General features: G+C 37.3%; 1 protein-coding gene and 1 long non-coding RNA gene across 4 annotated transcripts; one reads left to right on the forward strand and one right to left on the reverse strand.

The window, feature by feature from the left end:
* The first annotated feature begins 67 nt into the window (after positions 1 to 67).
* Positions 68 to 17246, forward strand: Root (ciliary rootlet coiled-coil, rootletin). 3 transcript variants are annotated; one of them, XM_077425180.1, is made up of 27 exons: positions 68 to 336; positions 6237 to 6329; positions 7194 to 7415; positions 7519 to 7721; positions 8001 to 8385; positions 8477 to 8632; positions 8706 to 9008; positions 9100 to 9336; positions 9403 to 9539; positions 9625 to 9785; positions 9854 to 9984; positions 10060 to 10422; positions 10601 to 10960; positions 11080 to 11272; positions 11415 to 11774; positions 11865 to 12050; positions 12130 to 12374; positions 12444 to 12659; positions 12742 to 12943; positions 13037 to 13149; positions 13233 to 13409; positions 13479 to 13586; positions 13661 to 13840; positions 14006 to 14218; positions 14285 to 14590; positions 14685 to 15071; positions 15202 to 17246. In XM_077425180.1, exons 1-27 carry the CDS (start codon positions 328 to 330, stop codon positions 15478 to 15480), a joined length of 5925 nt encoding a protein of 1974 aa, XP_077281306.1. In that variant the 5' UTR covers positions 68 to 327; the 3' UTR covers positions 15481 to 17246. The 3 variants fall into 3 exon arrangements, with proteins under 3 accessions (XP_077281306.1, XP_077281305.1, XP_077281307.1); XM_077425179.1 differs by lacking the exon at positions 68 to 336 and adding an exon at positions 2427 to 2976; XM_077425181.1 differs by lacking the exons at positions 68 to 336; positions 6237 to 6329 and adding an exon at positions 6795 to 7007.
* LOC143908025 (uncharacterized) lies at positions 686 to 3267 on the reverse strand. The gene is made up of 2 exons (XR_013260022.1): positions 3015 to 3267; positions 686 to 1229 (listed from the first exon to the last, which is right to left on the reverse strand). It is a non-coding gene; the product is annotated as an uncharacterized LOC143908025 (long non-coding RNA).
* Positions 17247 to 19736: the final 2490 nt, after the last annotated feature.

Raw genomic sequence — 19736 nt, forward strand, 5'->3', positions numbered from 1 at the left:
CCCGTTGACTTGCGGGAACCGCGTTCAGGCGTTCGTGGGCGCCGCGCCGCGCGCGGCACGCGATCCCGCCACCCGCGGTGGGATCCCCTGCAGGAACAAGACGACAGAAGCGTCGCGACGCCGATTCGTCGACGGCGCCTCAGTGAAGTCCAGCCGTCCGTGGCGAACGCAAGCGACCGCACCCCCGCTGTTAGGCCCTGAGAAGCCCTGAGGAAACCGTACCGCCGCCAGCTGTCCTCCCTCGTCGCCGAAGAAAGCACTCGCTTCCAACTTCTTTTGCGAGAGATCATCGTGACACCAATTCGAACATCGAAATATCCTTTAAAGATGCCGCGGGTGAGTTGTACTAATGGTTCTTTTATCTTGGCATCAACTGTTATTAATATATATTTTTTATTAATTATTAATTATGTATTAATAATTTTTAATAATATTTTCCAATAAAAAATACTCTGAAGCTTTCTAGGTCAAAAGAGAGAGAGAGAGAGAGAGAGAGAGAGAGAGAGAGAGAGAGAGAGAGAGAGATGTTATTGAATATATAAATAAGTTATTGAATTGTCAAAGAGAGATCCGTTGGTTTAGATTTTTATATGCTTCTGCATTTGAAATAAAATAAAAAAAAAAAGCGTGTTTTCTCAGGTTTCAAGAGAAGTGTGACGAAATAAGTAGGTAGCTGAAAGCGCAATTAAAATCGATTACCGTCTTTTATTATACATTGTAATAATACCTGCTTTTATAAAGCATTATGTTGTAGAAATTAACAAAGAAATGCTGAACCTTTTGACATTTAAAAATTGCATTTGTCACGAAGTAAATAAAATAATTCAATTTTTTCATGATTACACATCTATATTTTTAATAACTACGTGCGTAATTTCGTTAGTATTAACACGTACGATATAGCATTTCATGTTTTCCAAGTTTCTATTTAGATTGAACCGTCTGATCTAAAGACAATTGAACCCTCGATTAAACATGGATTTCCAATGCCTAATTACGTACGCCACCCTTATCGCGCAATTGATCGACCAAGTCTTCAAACAAGCGGTTAGTCCTGTAAGGTTCAGTTAAGCGCTCGCTGAGAGCGTAGAAATGAAATCGTTAGCAACATCGGTTAACTAGTTCCACGCCAGCGAGAGTTGATTGACTCCTTTCATTATCTCGAACCGCACAAACACTGGTGGTATGGAGAAAAGATCCTATTACTGTCTGATTCCCTCACGATTCAACTAAAATGAGAACGTAAAATCTAATTAATTATAAAAAACTTTATGATTAATAAAATAATTATATATATTTTTATTGTCTATATTCTTCGAGATTTTATATTCTTCGCGTGTAGTGTAAAAAATAATTCTTATATTTATTCGTTTGTACAATGTACAATGTACAAATGTGTGAAAGAATACTTTTTCAGTACTATTTTCTTTAAATTATTATTTAAAAAAAGTTGAAGTAGATTTTTGGAGTTTCTTCAAAGGAGCAATTTTTTTTTAATCAACAAAAGTTATAATTAATAAAAATTAATAAGTACGTTCATTTTCAATTATTAAAATTTTAAACTTTTTCGATCCGATGATAAATGTTGATGCAAATCTTTAATAATATCCCTGATCGTAAAATCGAGAGTGACCACTGGGCAGTTTTACAGAGTATGACGCATTCGTTGTGAAGAGGGGTGTCGACGTAAAATCATAATAATCTATTCATGAACTGGGGTTCATTCTGTCATGTGTTGCAACCTCATTCACCAGTCACATATGTATTTGCTACATATGTTCTCGATACATCATACATGCTACATGCACGAGATAAAAACGTTTTTAGAAACGTATTCCACACTTGGCGCACAATTCTCAGCACTTGCTAAAAGCTAAGCGCATCTGCTCTCTGCCTTTTTTTTATTGGACAAATTAATATTTACGCGTCGTGTCATATTTAGCGAAGATTCTTTATTGGGCGGAAACACATATGATTTTTTTTCTTCCTCGCGATCGTTATAACATCATCATCGATGAGTCTTGCACTGACACACTCAGCACGGTGTGAGGAGCTCGATCGATATGACAACATACGCGACAAGGTATACAATATTCTTTGTAACACCGTTTTTCCTCGAGGGTTTTGCAGGACTCCAATAAGCCGATCTCATTTTAAGAATTTCTTCCGCGATCGAAATCGCACAGATTTTTATAAATACCGGATGCGTTTTAGTTTGAATCGCAAAAGACGTTATCATATATCCGTGATTTGCTTAATTTCGAAAATGCTGCGGTTTTCAGATCACTGCGGGCAATGTCCATCATCGTTATATAAATTGTATCAATTGCGCTGATGCAACATTTCAATCAACATTCAAGTCAAATAAACAAAAATGTTTAATTTTGTATACACACATGCACACGTATATTTACATATACACAAAATGATGTCTAATTCATATTTTTTTTATTATTTTTAATTTCTTACAATTTCTTATTTTCACAATTAATCATGTGATGTCGTTTTAACACATTAGACTTCGGATTTTAATCATTGGACATTGACCACGAGTAATTTCCGCGTATAAGAAATGAAGAAACAGTTTTGCTTTTTCCCTTTTTCTCATTTATTCGGGACTTCACGTCGAAATGACGAAATTGTGCCGATAGTGCAGCACAATTCGCAAATAAACAAATGAAATCGATCGTAACGGCACTGGATAAAAATCGAAGTCGTTAATAGAAGTGCTGTGAAATGTTATTAGAAAATCCAAAAGCGCGGTTATCGTAAGGACACTGTGTAACAAAATCACGTTTCGCGCACGATACATCTAACATATGCAGCATAGACATTTTCCGTAATCTCTTATTTTTTTCTTCGGTACAGCAAGCGATAGCAATGTCATCGCAAAATGTTTTGGAATATGTACGAAGATTACTAAGTTCTCTAAGAGCATGTCTCGGTTTTATAATAGTTATTTGTGTAACAAGTGAGGTAAGATGAAAATTCCCGGGTGCGGTTACCGCACTCGCCTTCGGCTCGTGCGTAAACTTGCGTAATAATATATGATGATCTCTTAATGAAGTTCGTGACACATTTACGATAACGCGAAACAAGAATTGGTGCAATCTGCACATGATCGAGGGCAAAGATAGGCCATCCATTACAAAACTGTCGCGGATGTCTGCATGTCCATTTGAATTCTCTCACGTTGCGATGCGGACGTATAGGCCATTATCCCGGCCCGTTCGCGTATTATCTATATTTCCTCATGCTCGATCGAGGGAAACTAACCGAACTAGCCGAAATCCGCGCTTTCCGATTCGTGCACAACAGGGCTACGTGACTTTCGTCGAGGCCTCCGACCTTCACATTTTTTTACGTGAAATTTCTCGGTATCGCATTCTCGACTTTGTCCCGTCTCGACGGAAACGGAAAGGGAACAAGAGTGAACGGGAAAAAAAGAGGAAGGAGAAGGAGAACACAGACGCATGCATGGACTCCACCATTCTGTTAAAAATCCATACACACTTCTCCAAAGGCGCGTGTTTATCGGGTCGCGGGATGGAACGAGAAGACCGAGAGAAAGAGGGAAAAGACGGTACGGTCTCGCTGACCCACGAAGCCATATAGTCTGTAAAAACTTATATACTTGTCAGCTAGATACGGGCAGGCAGACACGGCTCGATCCGCCTCGATTGCTGCCCCTCGATGAGACCTCGGCGACATAAATTCCTTGACAGAAAAAAAAAACAGAAACAGATTCCGTAACAAAGTTGGAATTACACACGTATAATTCTCGCGTTGATGCGAGAATTATACGAAACGACCTTCCTACGACGCGGCTATCAATCGGCACGAGGGCTGCGAGTGATCGGACTCAAAAACCGATATTTTTTGCGTATCTTTCTCTTTTTCGTAAAAAAATGCTATTGCCTACGAGATACCGCCTATCATAAGACACATAATAAATGAAGACGCCTCTCCAGTCTGGGTCGCTATTGATACCGAAACAAAGTTTTGCACTTTGAATCTGACATTTCCGCACTTCATTTGTCACTCGTGACAAATACGATTATCTGAAATTATTGTTGATCTCAAAGTCCAATGTTAAACTACGTTCCGCACGACATGTGCGCCTCCAATAAACGGGAGCTAAACGATGGGACATGTTTTATACATATAATTGTTCATATTTATATCAGTCAGCGATATAAGGGAGTGCCGAAAAGAGATATTTACGCGTTTTCTTCTGGAATAACTATGCGAGGAGAGAAACCGTCGCTGCAAAACGCTCTACTCGAAGTTATCTCGATCTTGTAATACGATGACTTTTAACAACTTTATAAACGATCATAATTAGACACTGTCCTCAATTTCATACATTTAATACCGTTAGGTAAATCGAAAGAAGAGCCGAAATGACCGGCTCTTCGTTCCCTCTCACTTTCCACGGTCTTTCCCGGAGAAATTGAATCCCCCTTTCGGGGCAAAGCGTTTTAACTCGAGTACGGCGCGAGTCCGTGCCTAATTTTTTTGTCTTCCCTATGAAGGGCCTTTAGTATCTGGCATCTGAGCAAATGGGAAATAGAAGAAGCTCGAGCCCACTGCCAGGCACTGAATGGCACCAATCGATATATGCCCAACCTGGTCCGCCATCAGGATATCACCGGCGAATATACCGCCGGCTCGACTTCCCGTACGAAGACACTTCCTCTGTACGACTTTAAGTTGTCACGATGGCTTAAATGTGCCGCGTGAACCGGCGACACATTACAGTCTCTACATATGAGTAACGTCACCCTCGAATGGACTTTGTCCTACGTCCTACGGATCGAAGCCTAATCGATTTCTGCGTGTTCATCCGAGATTGTAGTTTTCGAAGCGTTCAGTAACCCGGCGCGAATATCAATCGCACGTCACTCTTTTACGTATTATCGTTTGCGTCATGGAAAGACGTTTGAACACATCTTGGTAGATATTTTTCTCACGCGAAAGCTGTATCGAGTTTCCAAATCGCAGAAAATCTTTTGAAAACTGCGGTCTCCACAACGGGCGTGTAAAATCTATTGAACCCTCGACGATTATTAAAGGTTGCCTTAAATGCCATTAAAATTTACGATATCCCGTCATGGACAATGATTTATTTAGAACAATGCTGAAAGGCACGAAGAGTGAAGTCGATCGATTCGATTCTATGGGTAAGATCTTACGACGTACGGTTCCGCAGCCATTTATTCGCGCGATCGTACACGGTTACCAACGCCTCATGAGAATTTAGCAGCTGGGTTAACAACTGCCGCGAGATAAACCGCAGGTTCGGTTCATGCATTAATACCGCGTTCCACCCCGCCACTGATATATACATTCCAAACCGTTGTAATGATCATAAAGCGGACGTCGGCCTTGACAAACTATTATACAATTGTCTGATAATTAACAACGATCACTGACATTATCAAAACTATATACATTCTTGCCATGCATTCGTTTTACCTATTATTAATATTATACTCCGAATTGCAAGCATCGTGATAGCATGAAATTAATTAATTTAAAGCGAAATTCGATCAATTATAATTATAATATCAAGAGACACGAGTTATTTCAGCTACATATATTTTACATGTACTATAACTAACGCGTGTAAAAGCTAAAAAAGTAAATTAGACATTATCTCGGCAATGCGTTCACCCAAAAACGATTGAGATATAAGATGCAATAGCGGAGACAAAACACAGAAAATATATAGAACTACTTCGCCAATTTGTTTCGTCTTCGTATTACGATAATGGCGTATTTTGATAGCAAAGACTGCATCCGTGCTGCAATCAATAAATAAGCTGATATCGTAACTATAAATGTGTTAAAATACATGTCGGCGGTCGCGGGTTCAACTATTAGGAGCTGATAACGATCTACAAGCAAAAAAAAGTCAAACTGGACGGATGCAGATTAGTCCTGTTGCGTTTTATCAGCTTAATTAGTCTGAATTTATTCGTCAAAACATCTCAAATGAGAAAACAATTCTACAGTCAAGGTCAGTTACAATTACGACGATAAGCTCGAACTCGCAATTTGTTAAAAATTCAGAAAAATATCACGTACAGAATTCTCCGAAAAAGATGCGTCAAATACGTAGGAAATATTTGAAATAATACTTAGAAGATAAATTGTGCAGTTTTCGATTAAAGCAAAGACATGAAATAGCGCGCTATTCAAATTAATAGAAAGGAATTATGCATATGTTGCAGCCAGTTTCGAAAGGAACTTCTCAATTATCGGCACGGGGACAGATGGAGAGGCGGCGGCCACCGTTTCTCAGAGCTTCCACCAAAGTCAAGGAGGTAAAAAATAAGAACAAAACGCATCATAAACGCACTGACGGTTCTATATAAAAATTAGTGCTTGAGCTTTTCTCAAAATTATTATACAGAATAAAAAGAATTCTTCTCTCAATTTGAATATAATTAAATATTAAACATTCATTGCCTTTGTTAATATACTTATAAAAAACGTTTGAGATAGAACAGTATGTGCGCATGATGTACGCACAAGCGTACACAATTATTGTGATTTAAAATTATACTTTGTATTATAAATAAAAAATGGTTTACGTTTAATTTAAAATAAAATTCTATATGAGTTCAGATTTATAAAATTTTTGTATTATAACATATTACGCTAATAAAAATTTTGTCTATACGTAATTTCCACGGCAGCGAAGCAGTTCGTTACGCCAGTGTATCTGACGTCACCATTGCCGTGGCAACTCGTAATACACAATAAACAGAACCCTAACCAAATTTAAAGATGCACATGACTTCGTGTGTGCTCTTGATACGCCACCCGTTACATTTATTATGTATATTTATATAAAAATTATCGATATAATATCTATTTATACTATATTAAAAATAATTGTGGATAAGTTCGAATTGGAATAAATCATATCTTAATTATGAAATATAATTTTAAATAAAAATCTTTAAAGTAAATAATTTCTTGACAACATGTTTTATTTTGTACGTACGCAGTTCCTCTTCCTTGCATTGATTTTCTTTTATATTTATATCGAATTACCGAAAAATAGAATTTAATGTACTGGTGCGAGAATGTAATATAAAAGAAACTTTTTTTTTAATTCAATAAAAATAGAACACGATTTTATACAGCGATAAAGTGGAACAGAAAATTATACGTATTTACAGACGGAGCGAAGCACTGGGAGTAAGATGGATTCTGCACGCAGCGGGGGTGCTACAGAGGAACAAAATAGTGACGAAGATCTGTCGCCAGACGCTCTAGTCAGACAAAATTATGAGCTCCGTCATCGCTTGGAGGAAGAGACCGCGAGTTACAAAAGACGTTTGGACACGTATCGGCAGGCTCAACAGCATCAAGCTGCTCTTGTCTCGCGGTTACAAGCTAAAGCAAGCATATCGCTCGTTTTCCTTATTAAACACAGATCTAGTTGACGCGCGAACAATAAGAGATTCGCCAATGATAAGTAAATAACAATTGTAAGTATTTCAGGTTCTGCAGTATAAACAGAGGTGTTCGGAACTGGAGAATCAGATGGCAGAGACAATTCCGTGCGACTCTAGTAAACCAGCGACAGGCACAGTATCCTCCACCACCGTGCTAGAGGCTGCCCATCAAACACTTCGGGATATACGCGAGGAACAAATTCATGACATGGATACTGCTTTGAAAAAGCTCGGAGAGGAACGGCGAAAGTACGTAAAAATAACATAGATCGGGGAGTAAACAAATTTTTTTCTGTAAAAGATCAGACAGTAAGTAATTTAGGCTTTGCAGATAACGAGGATATTTTTATGTATAGGAATTTATATAACAAATTCCACAAACTTTTTATCGACAAAATTCAACAAATAATAATAATTATGTAAACTGCAATTTGTCAAATCCCTGATATAGATTAGCATTAAGCATCCCTACATCAGATAGATACGTAGAATTGTGCTGCATTTTAAAAACGTTTCTTTTTTTTATAGATGTGAGGAACTTTTGCAACTTAACGCATCCCTAAAAGATCAGCTCGAGGAGTCTCATCAAACAAACGAGGCACTAACCAATGATTTGCAAAAACTAAGTAACGATTGGGACATATTGAGAGAGGAATTGGCTATTAAGGAAGACGAGTGGAAGGAAGAAGAACAGGCATTCAATGAATATTACATCTCTGAGCATAACCGATTACTGAACCTGTGGCGCGATGTCGTCTCCGTTAAAAGACTGTTCGCAGAAATGAAGTCTACTACGGAAAGGGACTTATCCAAACTACGGAACGAAATTATTTCATCGTCTAACGAAATGACATCGGCGTGCAATAGTACGAATTTCACTATGAAGCTTCAAGCAACTGCAGCGCAATCCACGGTAGGATCTATAATTGAGTTATGATAATTGTATACAATCTGTAATTACGTTTGCGATTAAAATTTTACATTGTACCCCACTTTATATTTAGCCGTCCCAGAAAATGCAACAACAGGAAGAGGAACACGCCGTGATTGTTCTAAAAACAGAGATCACGGCACTCAAGCAACAACACGCTGCCGATCGGCATGAAATTCGTACCAAAGACGACCGGATAGATCAGCTTATTCGAGAAATCCGCAATTTAGTAAGCATCAATTTACCTCATATATAATTTATATCAAGATTTCATTTTGACCGGTGTGCTTTTCGGAATGTAGGAGGAAAGATGCGGCGTTTCTGAGGCGGCGGTGAGCCAAAGCGTGCGTATGCAGGAGGATATCGAGGTACTGGAATCCGCGTTACGAGATATCGCGCATGCGGTGATTCAGGACGCCGAGAGTCGGGACGCCGACGCTAAACAGGCATCCCCGCATATCCACCTGTCGCCCAGTGGACCGATCCAGCAGAGATCGCCGAAGAGAAGCACGCGAGGTAGCGCTATACCGGCGTTTGCCGAGAGTACTATAAGCGCGGTGCGAGCGGCTCTGCAGAAATATCAGTTAACGATACGCGAGTTACAGGTGCGTGTAACGTCCACGCGGTATCTTATTAAAAATAACGAAAAAGTTTTACTCGCAATTTATGACTTGTCTATGAATTTCGTCGCGTTAGATAAAATCACAAACGAACAAGGAGCAGATTTTAGCGATGCGCAAGCAGTGCGACACCGCGGAGGAAAACGCTCAGATGTTAAATACGAAGGTTGCAGAATTGATCTCTCAGTTGGATACATGTCGTTCGCAATGCGCACAACTGGATCAAGAGAAGGACATGCTGCAGAAAAGTTTCGACACGGTGAAATTGGAGAAGAATGCGTTGGATAAGAATAAAATGGAACTTAATAGCACGGTAAGATCCATTAATTAATCTTTCCTATACGTTCATTATAGTTAATTGACATTGCTTATATTATAGATGGAGGCTCTTAGAAATAATTACGAGAAACTTCAGAAGACGAATAACAAATTACAAAAGCTGTGTGACAATTTGGAAGATGAAAAAATGTATTTACAAAATGAGCTTGGCAGAATATCGGAGGATGTTGATTTGAAGTAAATAAATCAATTGTATTTTATATATACCACTTTCAATTATGTCGCAAATTATTACATGTATTTTTTATAATACGATTTCCAGGGAATTGAGTTTACGATCGGAGGAGGATAGATGTAGTAAAATGAGAGAGGAGCTTTTAACGTTACGAGAAGATTTGAGTAAAACTTATCTTGCGAAAGACATGTTGGAACAGCAAAAGTTAGAAACTGACGGGTTAATCTCTCAGATCGAAAAGAGCAAAGGTATCCCGTGTTCTCACTCACGGATTATAGCCTTTAAATGAATTATGATATAAATGTAAATAATTTAGGTGATCTTGAGTTGGAACTGGAACGTGTACTACTGGAAAAGTCAGACGTACAGGAGATTTTGATGAAGATGGAAGCAATGTGTTCTAATCATGAGCAAGATAAGCAACGATTGCAGGAAGAATTCAAAAAAGTAACGTCTAACATTACAATATACATATGTATATACACACACACACACTTGATATTAACTACAGATTTATTGTAGATGACAGACGAGAGAAATAAGCTTGCAAATCAGTGCATCGATCAACAAGGGGATCTGAATTCATTGAGAAAGGAATTGCTGCAAGCCGAACAAACTCGGCTTGACGTGGAATCTGAGAAAGTTACGTTGAATGAAAAGATTAAATTTTTAGAGATTGAAAAGGAGAAGGTGGAAATGGAATTGGGTCAAGTGACACGCGAACGCAGCGACTTAAGCAATCAATTATCGGTCTTGGCGCGAAAAAAGGAAACGTTGAACGAAGAGCTCATGAGACTTAGGCAAAGATTAGAACAATCCAACGAAATGAATGCACGAATAAACAGAAACTTGAAAGATCTTGTGAAAGATAATGAAGAGAAACAGGCAAGAATGATTACAATTGCGTTAATACTATATTATACACATAAATTTATATTTTCTATATATTATTATCTATATAAATATATAATTTGTTATATTCATTATTGTGTGTGTGTGTGTGTGTGTGTGTGTGTGCGTGTGTGTTACATATTAAAATAAAGCAATTCTTTCGTTTGTACAGGTACTCTTAGAAACAAATGAAAAGGAATTTCAAAGATTGCAAGAGCAGCTTGCTTCAATGCGCACCGAGAAAGAAATATTAGAAGGAGTGTTGTTTGATACACAGACCAATTTGGAAGCTACACATATCAAGAAGACACAGTTAGAGAAAGAACAGAAAGAGATACTAATAAAACAGGAGAGCTTGAAGGGACAGGTGACGCGACTAACGAAAGAATTGGAGAATAGTGAAAAACGTGCGCAAGATATCAAACAGTCGCTTACGCAACAGAGTGGCGATCAGATCGCAGAATTTCAACAAATTATATCTAATATGAAGAGACAATCGGAAGATAACATGAAGAAGATAAACGACGAAAAGGTATTTAATCAATTATTCACAGAATTTGAATTTTTCTTGTCTAATTCATTGTGTTATTTCTATAATATATTATGTATATATATATTCATTCTTTGTCTATTTTTCTTCGTTATCTTTAGGAACAAATAAGAATAACTTTAGAGAAACGGTTACAACAGTCTTTATTACAAGTGGAAGGAGACAAAAATGAAGAAATTAATCAGTTTCAACAGCGAATAGAGGAGTTGCAGCAACACATAGAGAATTTGTGTAAGCAGCATGAAGAAGCGCTTCTTAGAGCCGAGAATGATAAACAACAAGCACTTTTAATAGGTGTGTAAATAAATAAATTAAGTCTTAATTGTCTTTATAAGAACAATACTTTTAATATATATAACACGATAATATGTATGTAAATATGATGTTTTATGTCGTATTATCAATATATATTAAAATGTATCTGATTTTGTTACAGCTCATCACGACCAACAGGCGTTAATCGAAAAAATTGACACTATTATGCGCGAATTAGAAGAAGAAAAGACCACTTTGGAACGTGTTAAAAGAGAGGCCGCAGCGCGCGCCGAGCAAGAACGAAATAATACGAATCAGTTGCGCGACGAATTAAATCGTCTCAAAACAAAGTTGGACGAAACAAAGTTGAGAGCTAACGAGGAAAAAATGAAACTTGATTTAAAGATAGAGGAGCTTTGGAAGGAACGGGAGTCCACGCAACGAGAAGTCGAAGAATTGCAAGTTCAACTGCACATGACGGAGGATAAAGTAGACGGCCTGCAAAATCAATTACACGATACTATTAGGAAACTCAAAGATTGTAATGAATTTTCTTTCCCAAATTTTCTGTTTCAAAATTCTCGATTAATATTATTATCGTTATTATAATCAACTTATTATTTTATTGCAGCTGACAATGTTAATGAAACGATGCGCAAAGAGTTAGTTGACGTACGAAGACAATTAGCGGATACCACGTATGAGAAAGAAAAATACAACAACAGTAACAAAGAATTGCGGGAACACGTTAAGCAAATTGAGAGCGAAAGAAGGGAACAAGGAAGAACGTTGGAGGAGTCGTACCAGAAAATAGCAAGTCGGTATTTTCTTTTCGTAGTATATAGATGCGTTTAGTATGATTCGGTGTGAGTAGCTGCTAAAATGTCCGTGTTTAGCATTGGAAGACACGAAAGCGACCATGGACGTCGAGAGGACGCGTCTGCAGGCGCAAGTACGCGACATGGAACGCGACGCGTTACAACTGCAGCAGCAACTTCGTTTCACGCAGGACGAGTTACAGAAATGCCACGAGAACAATGCCCAGGCTCAAAACGAAGAAAAAGAGCTGCAGGCCAGACTTGCTAACGAGATCGAGGAGAGAGAGCGAATACAATTGCAATTGCATCAAGTGAAGAAACAGGTGAAGAAACGCGCGGGTCCTTCTACATATATTCGATTTCAGTCAATAAGACGAATCTTATTGTTACAGGTAATCGACTTAGATAACAGTTTGGAAGTTACGCGGCAAGAACTTGGAAAACTACGCGCGCGAGCGGATGAAGAAGATGAACGGTGGCGTGCCCGAGAACAAGAGTTGCTGGTGCGGCTCGAGGATAGCCGCTGTCGCGAAAGAAAATTGGAAGATCAGAAACATAATCTGGAAGTTTGCTTGGCCGATGCCACGCAGCAACTTCAAGAGCTAAAAGTATATAATTTTCGAGGAAAGCAAAACGAAAAGTTCGCGTGTCGGTTCGCACCGAGAATTAAAAATGTATTTCTGATTTCAGGCACGCCTCGGAGGATCCGAAGGCAGGGTAAGAGCACTCGATGCCCAATTGTCGCAATTGGAGACTGCTAAGAAGGAAGTAGAACAGAAACTGAGCAGTGTGGGTTCCACGCTACGCCGTATCGCCGGTATTCAAATGGATGGAAGCGTAAACATGCCGTTTAAATTAATGAGCCCCTCGAGAAGATGGAGTCCAGCGCGTGGTAATAAAAATTTTTATTTCGATCTCTACAACAATGATACTATTTATTATCTCACGGTGCATAAAATGCAGTTAATATGTATTTTAATTCCAGCGCAAGACCATGGTGATAGTAGCAGAGATATCATACTGGACGTTGATCCTGAAACCGTTAGGAAAGGAGTACGATCGCTTATGCAACAAGTTGCTCAAATCGAACGCGAGAGGGTACGTTGAACTTTGAACGATATTATTCATAAGTGAATTATATAAGCCGATTTGTTATAATAAAATCTATGATAATGTTGTAGGATGATTACAAAACAGAACTGTGTAGCTTGAAGAAGCAACTGAACGAGTCTCAAGAAAACCAAAGCGATACGGATGTAAAAGTCAATAATCTTCTGACTAATATTCGGACGCTTCAGGAAGAGAAAAAATCTATCGAAGCAAAACTAACTCAAACGCAAACTGGCTATCACGCACAGGTATAGATTTTTTTCTATGTCTTGCATCCCACTAAGGAAGGAAGAGTTAATATTTTTATTTGTTTTCAGCTGGACGCACTTCAACAAAAGACCGAGGAATGTGAGCATTTATGTGAAAAGCTTACAACCTTAGAGATAAAAATGAGTACCGAGTCAGACGAAAAATCTCAGTACGAGGTACAATCTAGAAGAAATATTCTCAAAATCACTATGTACAATCTCTCAGTGCATATAACTTTGCGTTTGTTTAGGATAAACTAGAGAAAATGAAGCAAGAATTAAACAGATTGGAAACGGAGAAGCGTAATCTACAGAAAGAAGTCCGTCACAGCGACTCTCGAGCAACAGAAATGGAATTGCACAGAATGTCTCTAGACGGCGATCTCCAAAGATTGCAAATGATGCTGCAAGAAAAAGAAGCGCATATTCAAGTAAGATGGAAACGCGATCACTAAAACAACAATCTATATTTTGAGAAAAGTGTTAATATTCGAATCAATATATTAATAATGTCAATCCACGAAGACAATATATTTTCGAGGGAAAAAGAGTTTTTGGAATTTAAACATAAATTTCATAAACGCTGTTCTTTTTAGAAACTGCAAGACCGCTTTGACACACAAAGCCGTACCACAGCAAGTTTAGAGGAACGTTGCGCTTCGTTAAAATCTACTATAGAACAATTAAAACTATCATTAGAAAAAGCATCGGCTACGGAAAGCGAGCTTAAGAGTGAAATGAATTTGTTACGACACAACGTAATGGAGATCACTACTTCCTCTCAAAGTAACAATGAAAAACTCAAGCAGGTAAGAGTCCGCTGATGAAAGGTTCTCCCTCTCCCCAACTATAAATCGACGTGTATTTTATTTCAGCTGCAGAAACAACTCTCGAATGCCGAAAATGATCGCAGAATATTATCTGAACGTTTGGAAACGTCTCAGCAGGCCTTGAGCAATTTAAAACATACCAATCAATCGTTGATCGATCAAAACGCACGGCTGCAGAACGAGCTAGCTAATAATGAGGTACAGCGATCAGCTTTAGAATCGCAATTAAGATTGTCTACATGGCCACCAGAAAGCGGCGCGGCTAAAGACGAAGAACTATTGCGTCAATTGCAAACTGTTCAAAGAGAAAGAAGCGAAATGAGGGGAAAAGTAGATGCTCTCAACGACAAGGTAAGATGTTTTGTAGACAAACGTTGCAAGCGCCAAGGAATGGTACACATAAATTGAACTTTTCATATTTACGAAATATATATCTTTTCGTTAGGTGAAGCTATTAGAAGCTGACAAACGTAATTTAGAGCGCCAGATCGCTTCGTGCAAGTCTAGTTGTATGCGAAGCAAGAGTTACGAGCGTCCGGAAAAGGCACATGTAGAACTCCTGGGCACTAGTTACAGCCTCGACAATTTGGAGCATGAAAATAGAGAATTAAGATCGAAGATACGCAAATTGGAGACTCAATTAGCGGAGAAGGAGGCCGAGCTTATACGCCTGAAATCAACTTACATCCATTCCTCTCATTCGTTATTGGACACGAGTCGTGATAGATGCGGAGAATTAGAACGGATCAGAGCCGCGCAACTGCAAGCCGAGAAATTATTGGAGGCAAGAGAACAGAGCCATCGTCAGCAAGTATCGCGTTTGGAAAATCAGGTATATATATTTTGCACATTCATATTGTTTTTGTGATACACAGAGTACACTGTGTATCCATAAAATCTGTCGTCATCTTAATATTCGTAATTCGTAAATTCATATAAATGAAACGTATATTTTGTCGCAGATACAATTATTGCGGGAGCAGCTCAACCAAGAGATAAAGCGCAGGCAACTTTACGTTTTACGGAGTTCGCGAGCCGGTAGAGAAATGCAACAATTGCGACAAGCATTGGGCGACTCTTTGAGAACCGTGGCGCAGGATCCGTCGCTGGACGCGGTGTTATTGGAACACGAAGCGCGTAAATTGGACTCTACCCTGACGAGCACCGCTAGTTTACCGCCGTCATTAGCTTTACCCGCCCCACCGTCTTACAGATCCAGCACCCCTTCACAGCTCAAATAACGCAAGAAATAATCGCGGACTGAACTTTCTCTGAAAACTGCCAGTATATATATACACGCATATATCAAAAGCGTAGTACTTATATATTCTAAGCGCAGTACTTGTATACTACACTTGGATATTTATATCGGTATATGGGTACTTGTAAGTTATATTTCTTGAGGGTATGGAGTACAATTAACTCTCTCGCGTACATGTATAAAAATATTGCTCAGTGAGCGTTTGAGCGTTGCATATCGAAGTCACTAATAGAGAAAGCACACGAGAGAGATGATCAAACTACCGCGATGAATATTCATAGCGCCTCTTGATACATCTTATAAATAATTGGGAGACAATCGCGGATTTTTCGATGACTATATTTCATTTGATATACAACTTTTTACATTGAATATATATTGAATTTTTTACCATTTTACTTTATACGAATTTTATGCTTCCAATGATTAACATTACGATAGATCCAGACGTATTTCATACAGTTTTACGCATGATATATGTGAAAGTTTTTGTGATATGCGTACATTTTACGAGATTGCTAAATTAATAGTAATATGTGCAACTTTGTTTCACTACCTCGATTCTATCGACTATAAAAAGAAATCGTTGCATCTCATTTATAATCCATAACATTTCATCTAAAAAAAAAAGAATATTGGCGTATAAATTATTATTTAAAATCCTTAACAAAGATTTTAACAGCAAACAGTGCTAATTATTATATAAAATATAAATTAAGTATACTAGTCTATTGAAATGAATACTAGTCCACAATCCGTCCATCAGTATCGTTACATACTGACCAATTTAAACGTACGAGTTTATTTACTTTAGACATTGACATGTACGTACGATACTTATATTCATTTTGTGACAGAAGGAACATGTTGAAAGAGAGTAAAGTTGGTGATTCGTATAACGAGAAATGCTTATAAAAGTAGGCGGCAACAGTAAAGAGAAAAGATGCTATGTTTAGTCTCGTACCGAGACCAAAGTAAATCAGCAAACAGGAGCATTGTAGAGATTACGCTTCCGATTATGCAGATAGATGCAAAGCCACTGAGTACATTTACGAACGTAAAAAGCGTGCTGTAATAGGGAGGAGCGGGGAGATACTTAAAAAAGTACAGACATAGATGAACAGCGAGACGGACTGTGTCTGTTCTTTATTATTGAGAATATAGACATCCAGTCCTCTCTCTTCATCTCTCTCTGCAAATGTAGCCTAAATGTAGCCTGCCTCGGTTGAGCCGTTCGGCGTTGTGATACGAAATGGCCGAAAAACGTCAAGGAAAATATTAAAATACCATTTTAATACTCCCGAACGAGAAAAATTTCCAAAAGAACCGATCGTCAGGGAGCTTTAAGTTGATTCGATCATCCGAGGAAAACCGACCCTCTCGGCGAAATCAGCGTTTTGAATTTTTTTCATATCGCATCTCGAGCTCATAAATCAAGCATTGTCATTAATAATAATCTATGTATTTTCACGCTGTGTTTAACTGAAATGAGAGTTTATTGAAAAAAGGGCGCTTTTAGATACGGAGTCATGTAGAAATATTGTATGTTGTGACATCGTTAAATCGTGTTTTATATTCACGTTCACATTTTTAGAAATATATATATATATATACAGCATTGCAGATCTTGAGAATAATATTGTTATATCATTAAGTTATATATTTGTGAAATTAAATATCACTCACACCGCTACCGCGCGTTCCAACTGTATTTCCTCTTCAGAAGAAAGGAGAAAATTCCTTCCAGTGTCGGATCATTATTATCGCCGACAAGTAATATTATATGCATACGTTCGAATACGATTCGAATTACACGCGAGCATCGATCGTATCAAAAAATGCACAACGCGATGTTAATTTACCAAAAAATATTAATTTATAAAATGACTGCGCAAGGTTGATCAAAAATATTTCTGTATTACTAATTCTGTTATTTACTTGAGAATGTTGATTGTCCGTTTCTTTTTGTGACCCGTTTTTTTAATTTAAAATTGTAATCAAGTACAGAAAAAAATGTTACTTCGCGTTCTATAAATATCTCAATTATATCCCGCGAAAAATTAGAATTTATAACGTAGACAAAATTAAAAAATTAATAATGAAAAATTTCTCGAAAAACCGACCACGAATTAAAACCGACCGCGAAAACACAAAGATGCGTTATTATGCATGTCGTTCATATGCGGTACGCATCTCGAATGTATCAAATAAGATATAGGTACAGAATAAATGACGTGTGATCCGAAAAAAAGAAACTCCCCGCACGATTAATATTATAATTAATCAATAACCGCATTGTCATAATTAAATAATTAAATGATACATATGCAAATCTTTATTTTACGATTATCGATAACGTATCTCGTTATATTTTTCTGTCACTTTCTATCTAAATTATTTTTGATATAACGTAGTTATTTATTACTGCAAAACTGAATAATTGTACTATATCATCAGTTCTGAAATAATTTAAATTTTCAGTATCTCGACAGAATATTTGGAATCTCACGTCATATAACTTGACTTTATCTAGCATAAAGCCAATTTTTCAATTAAAAATAGATGAATAGGCTACAAAAAATTAGGGTCAAATCGATGCTTTGTTACAATAAATTTTAGTAATAAATAATTTTATCACGTTTTCTATCCAATAAATTCTAAATATATCTATATATTGCTTTCTTGCATCGATTTATAAATATTTAATCTTGGTTAAATATATGGAAATGAATAAAAATGGGTAAGTATAAATAAAACACATCCTAACTCATAATTTTTCCCTATCTACAAATACTTTTTCTTACAACATCTAACTCTAACACAATATTTTACTTATTATCTCTTTTGTTTAAGAAAAGAAAAATATATATAATAATAAGAAACTTATTTTTCGCTCGTTTGAAGCAAAGGCTATAATGAGAAGTAAGACCGTTACACGAGCATTAATAGATGTTACGGAAAATTCATATCAAATTTTTATATGTATTATTGTAACACATATCCGTAACATCTATTAATGCTCGCGTAATGGTCTTACTTCTCATTATATATATATATATATATATATATATATATATATATAATGTTACAGAAATAATTTTTCAAAGAAATCTAAAAAAAGATTTGTATTTAAAAAATCATTACTTTAATATTATTAGAGAATTATTTTACTTTTTGTTTCTCTCGTGTCTAAATTATTTATTATTTACTCTAGTTTTAAATAAAATTGATCTATGTAATAAAAATTCAAAAATTTAATTTATTATGTACTTAAAAACTTTATTCAAAAGTAATTTATATATATAAAACGCGGCAGTGTTCGTTAACGTAATTTAACGAGTTCTTCACGAGCTCGGTGCGTGCGAAGCGTGCGAGTATTTCCTCAAGCACAATCGCAATCGCACAATAAATCAATAACAATCAGTAAATACAACAATATACCAACGATACCAAGATTAAATATTTATTCCCATAATCAATTTTAGCTCATCCATTTTAAGGCAATGGATCTACGAAATGTAATATTTTCATACCACAAATTATTGTAAATCGGCACGTACCGAGATATATTATTGCTCTATATTTAATTATTCGTAGATTCGTTACCTCGATAAAAAAATTATTTATTGACTCACCGATTCGATGCGCAACGGGCGGAGTTATGCAGCCACGCAGCTACGGCGATACTGTAACGTACAAACATATAAAATTTAAATTAAAAAAGCGCTCAAAATTATTGATATTTGAAAAGTTAATTCTTACGCGTCTCTATACGTATCTGTTTATCGAAGAAGATCTTTGCAAGCATAAAATTTTCGATAACTTCTCTTTCTTTAATTACTTTTAACTTATCGAAATTAAAATTACACAATTACCCCAAGGTTGCTCCGCCGGTGCCCGATGTCTCTCTCGGACCTCCTCCTCCTCTCAGGACGTTAGGTCTGGTTAGGTCGTCTCCTCCTCTCACAGGACACTCGCGGATAATCAACTACGCGCGCGCGCGGACTAATTATAAGTAAAAGTCTTTCGCGCGCGACACTGTGTACGGCACTCCGCGACGAACCGGCTGCGGTTCGTTTATTCAATTAAATCGGCGGACGCGAGGGGGTACGACGCTAGCTTCCCCGTCTTTAGATTTTTATCCAAGCAGAACGAGAGTATTTCCACCTCGCCAAGGTCGTACCCCCGCATGGGAAGGAAGTGCTTTACCGTGTAATATATCGTACCGATTAAATT

The sequence above is a fragment of the Temnothorax americanus genome, unplaced genomic scaffold (assembly GCF_048541705.1).
Source record: "Temnothorax americanus isolate GAGA-0224 unplaced genomic scaffold, ASM4854170v1 Scaffold9, whole genome shotgun sequence".
Lineage (NCBI taxonomy): Eukaryota > Metazoa > Arthropoda > Insecta > Hymenoptera > Formicidae > Temnothorax > Temnothorax americanus.

Coding starts and splice junctions, on each gene's coding strand:
- Root (XM_077425179.1), top strand. CDS start 2,881: ATGTCATCGCAAAATGTTTTGGAATATGTACGAAGATTACTAAGTTCT. Junction 8,633..8,705: donor TTCGAGAAATCCGCAATTTA/GTAAGCATCAAT, acceptor TTCGGAATGTAG/GAGGAAAGATGCGGCGTTTC. Junction 12,944..13,036: donor AAGATGGAGTCCAGCGCGTG/GTAATAAAAATT, acceptor TTTTAATTCCAG/CGCAAGACCATGGTGATAGT.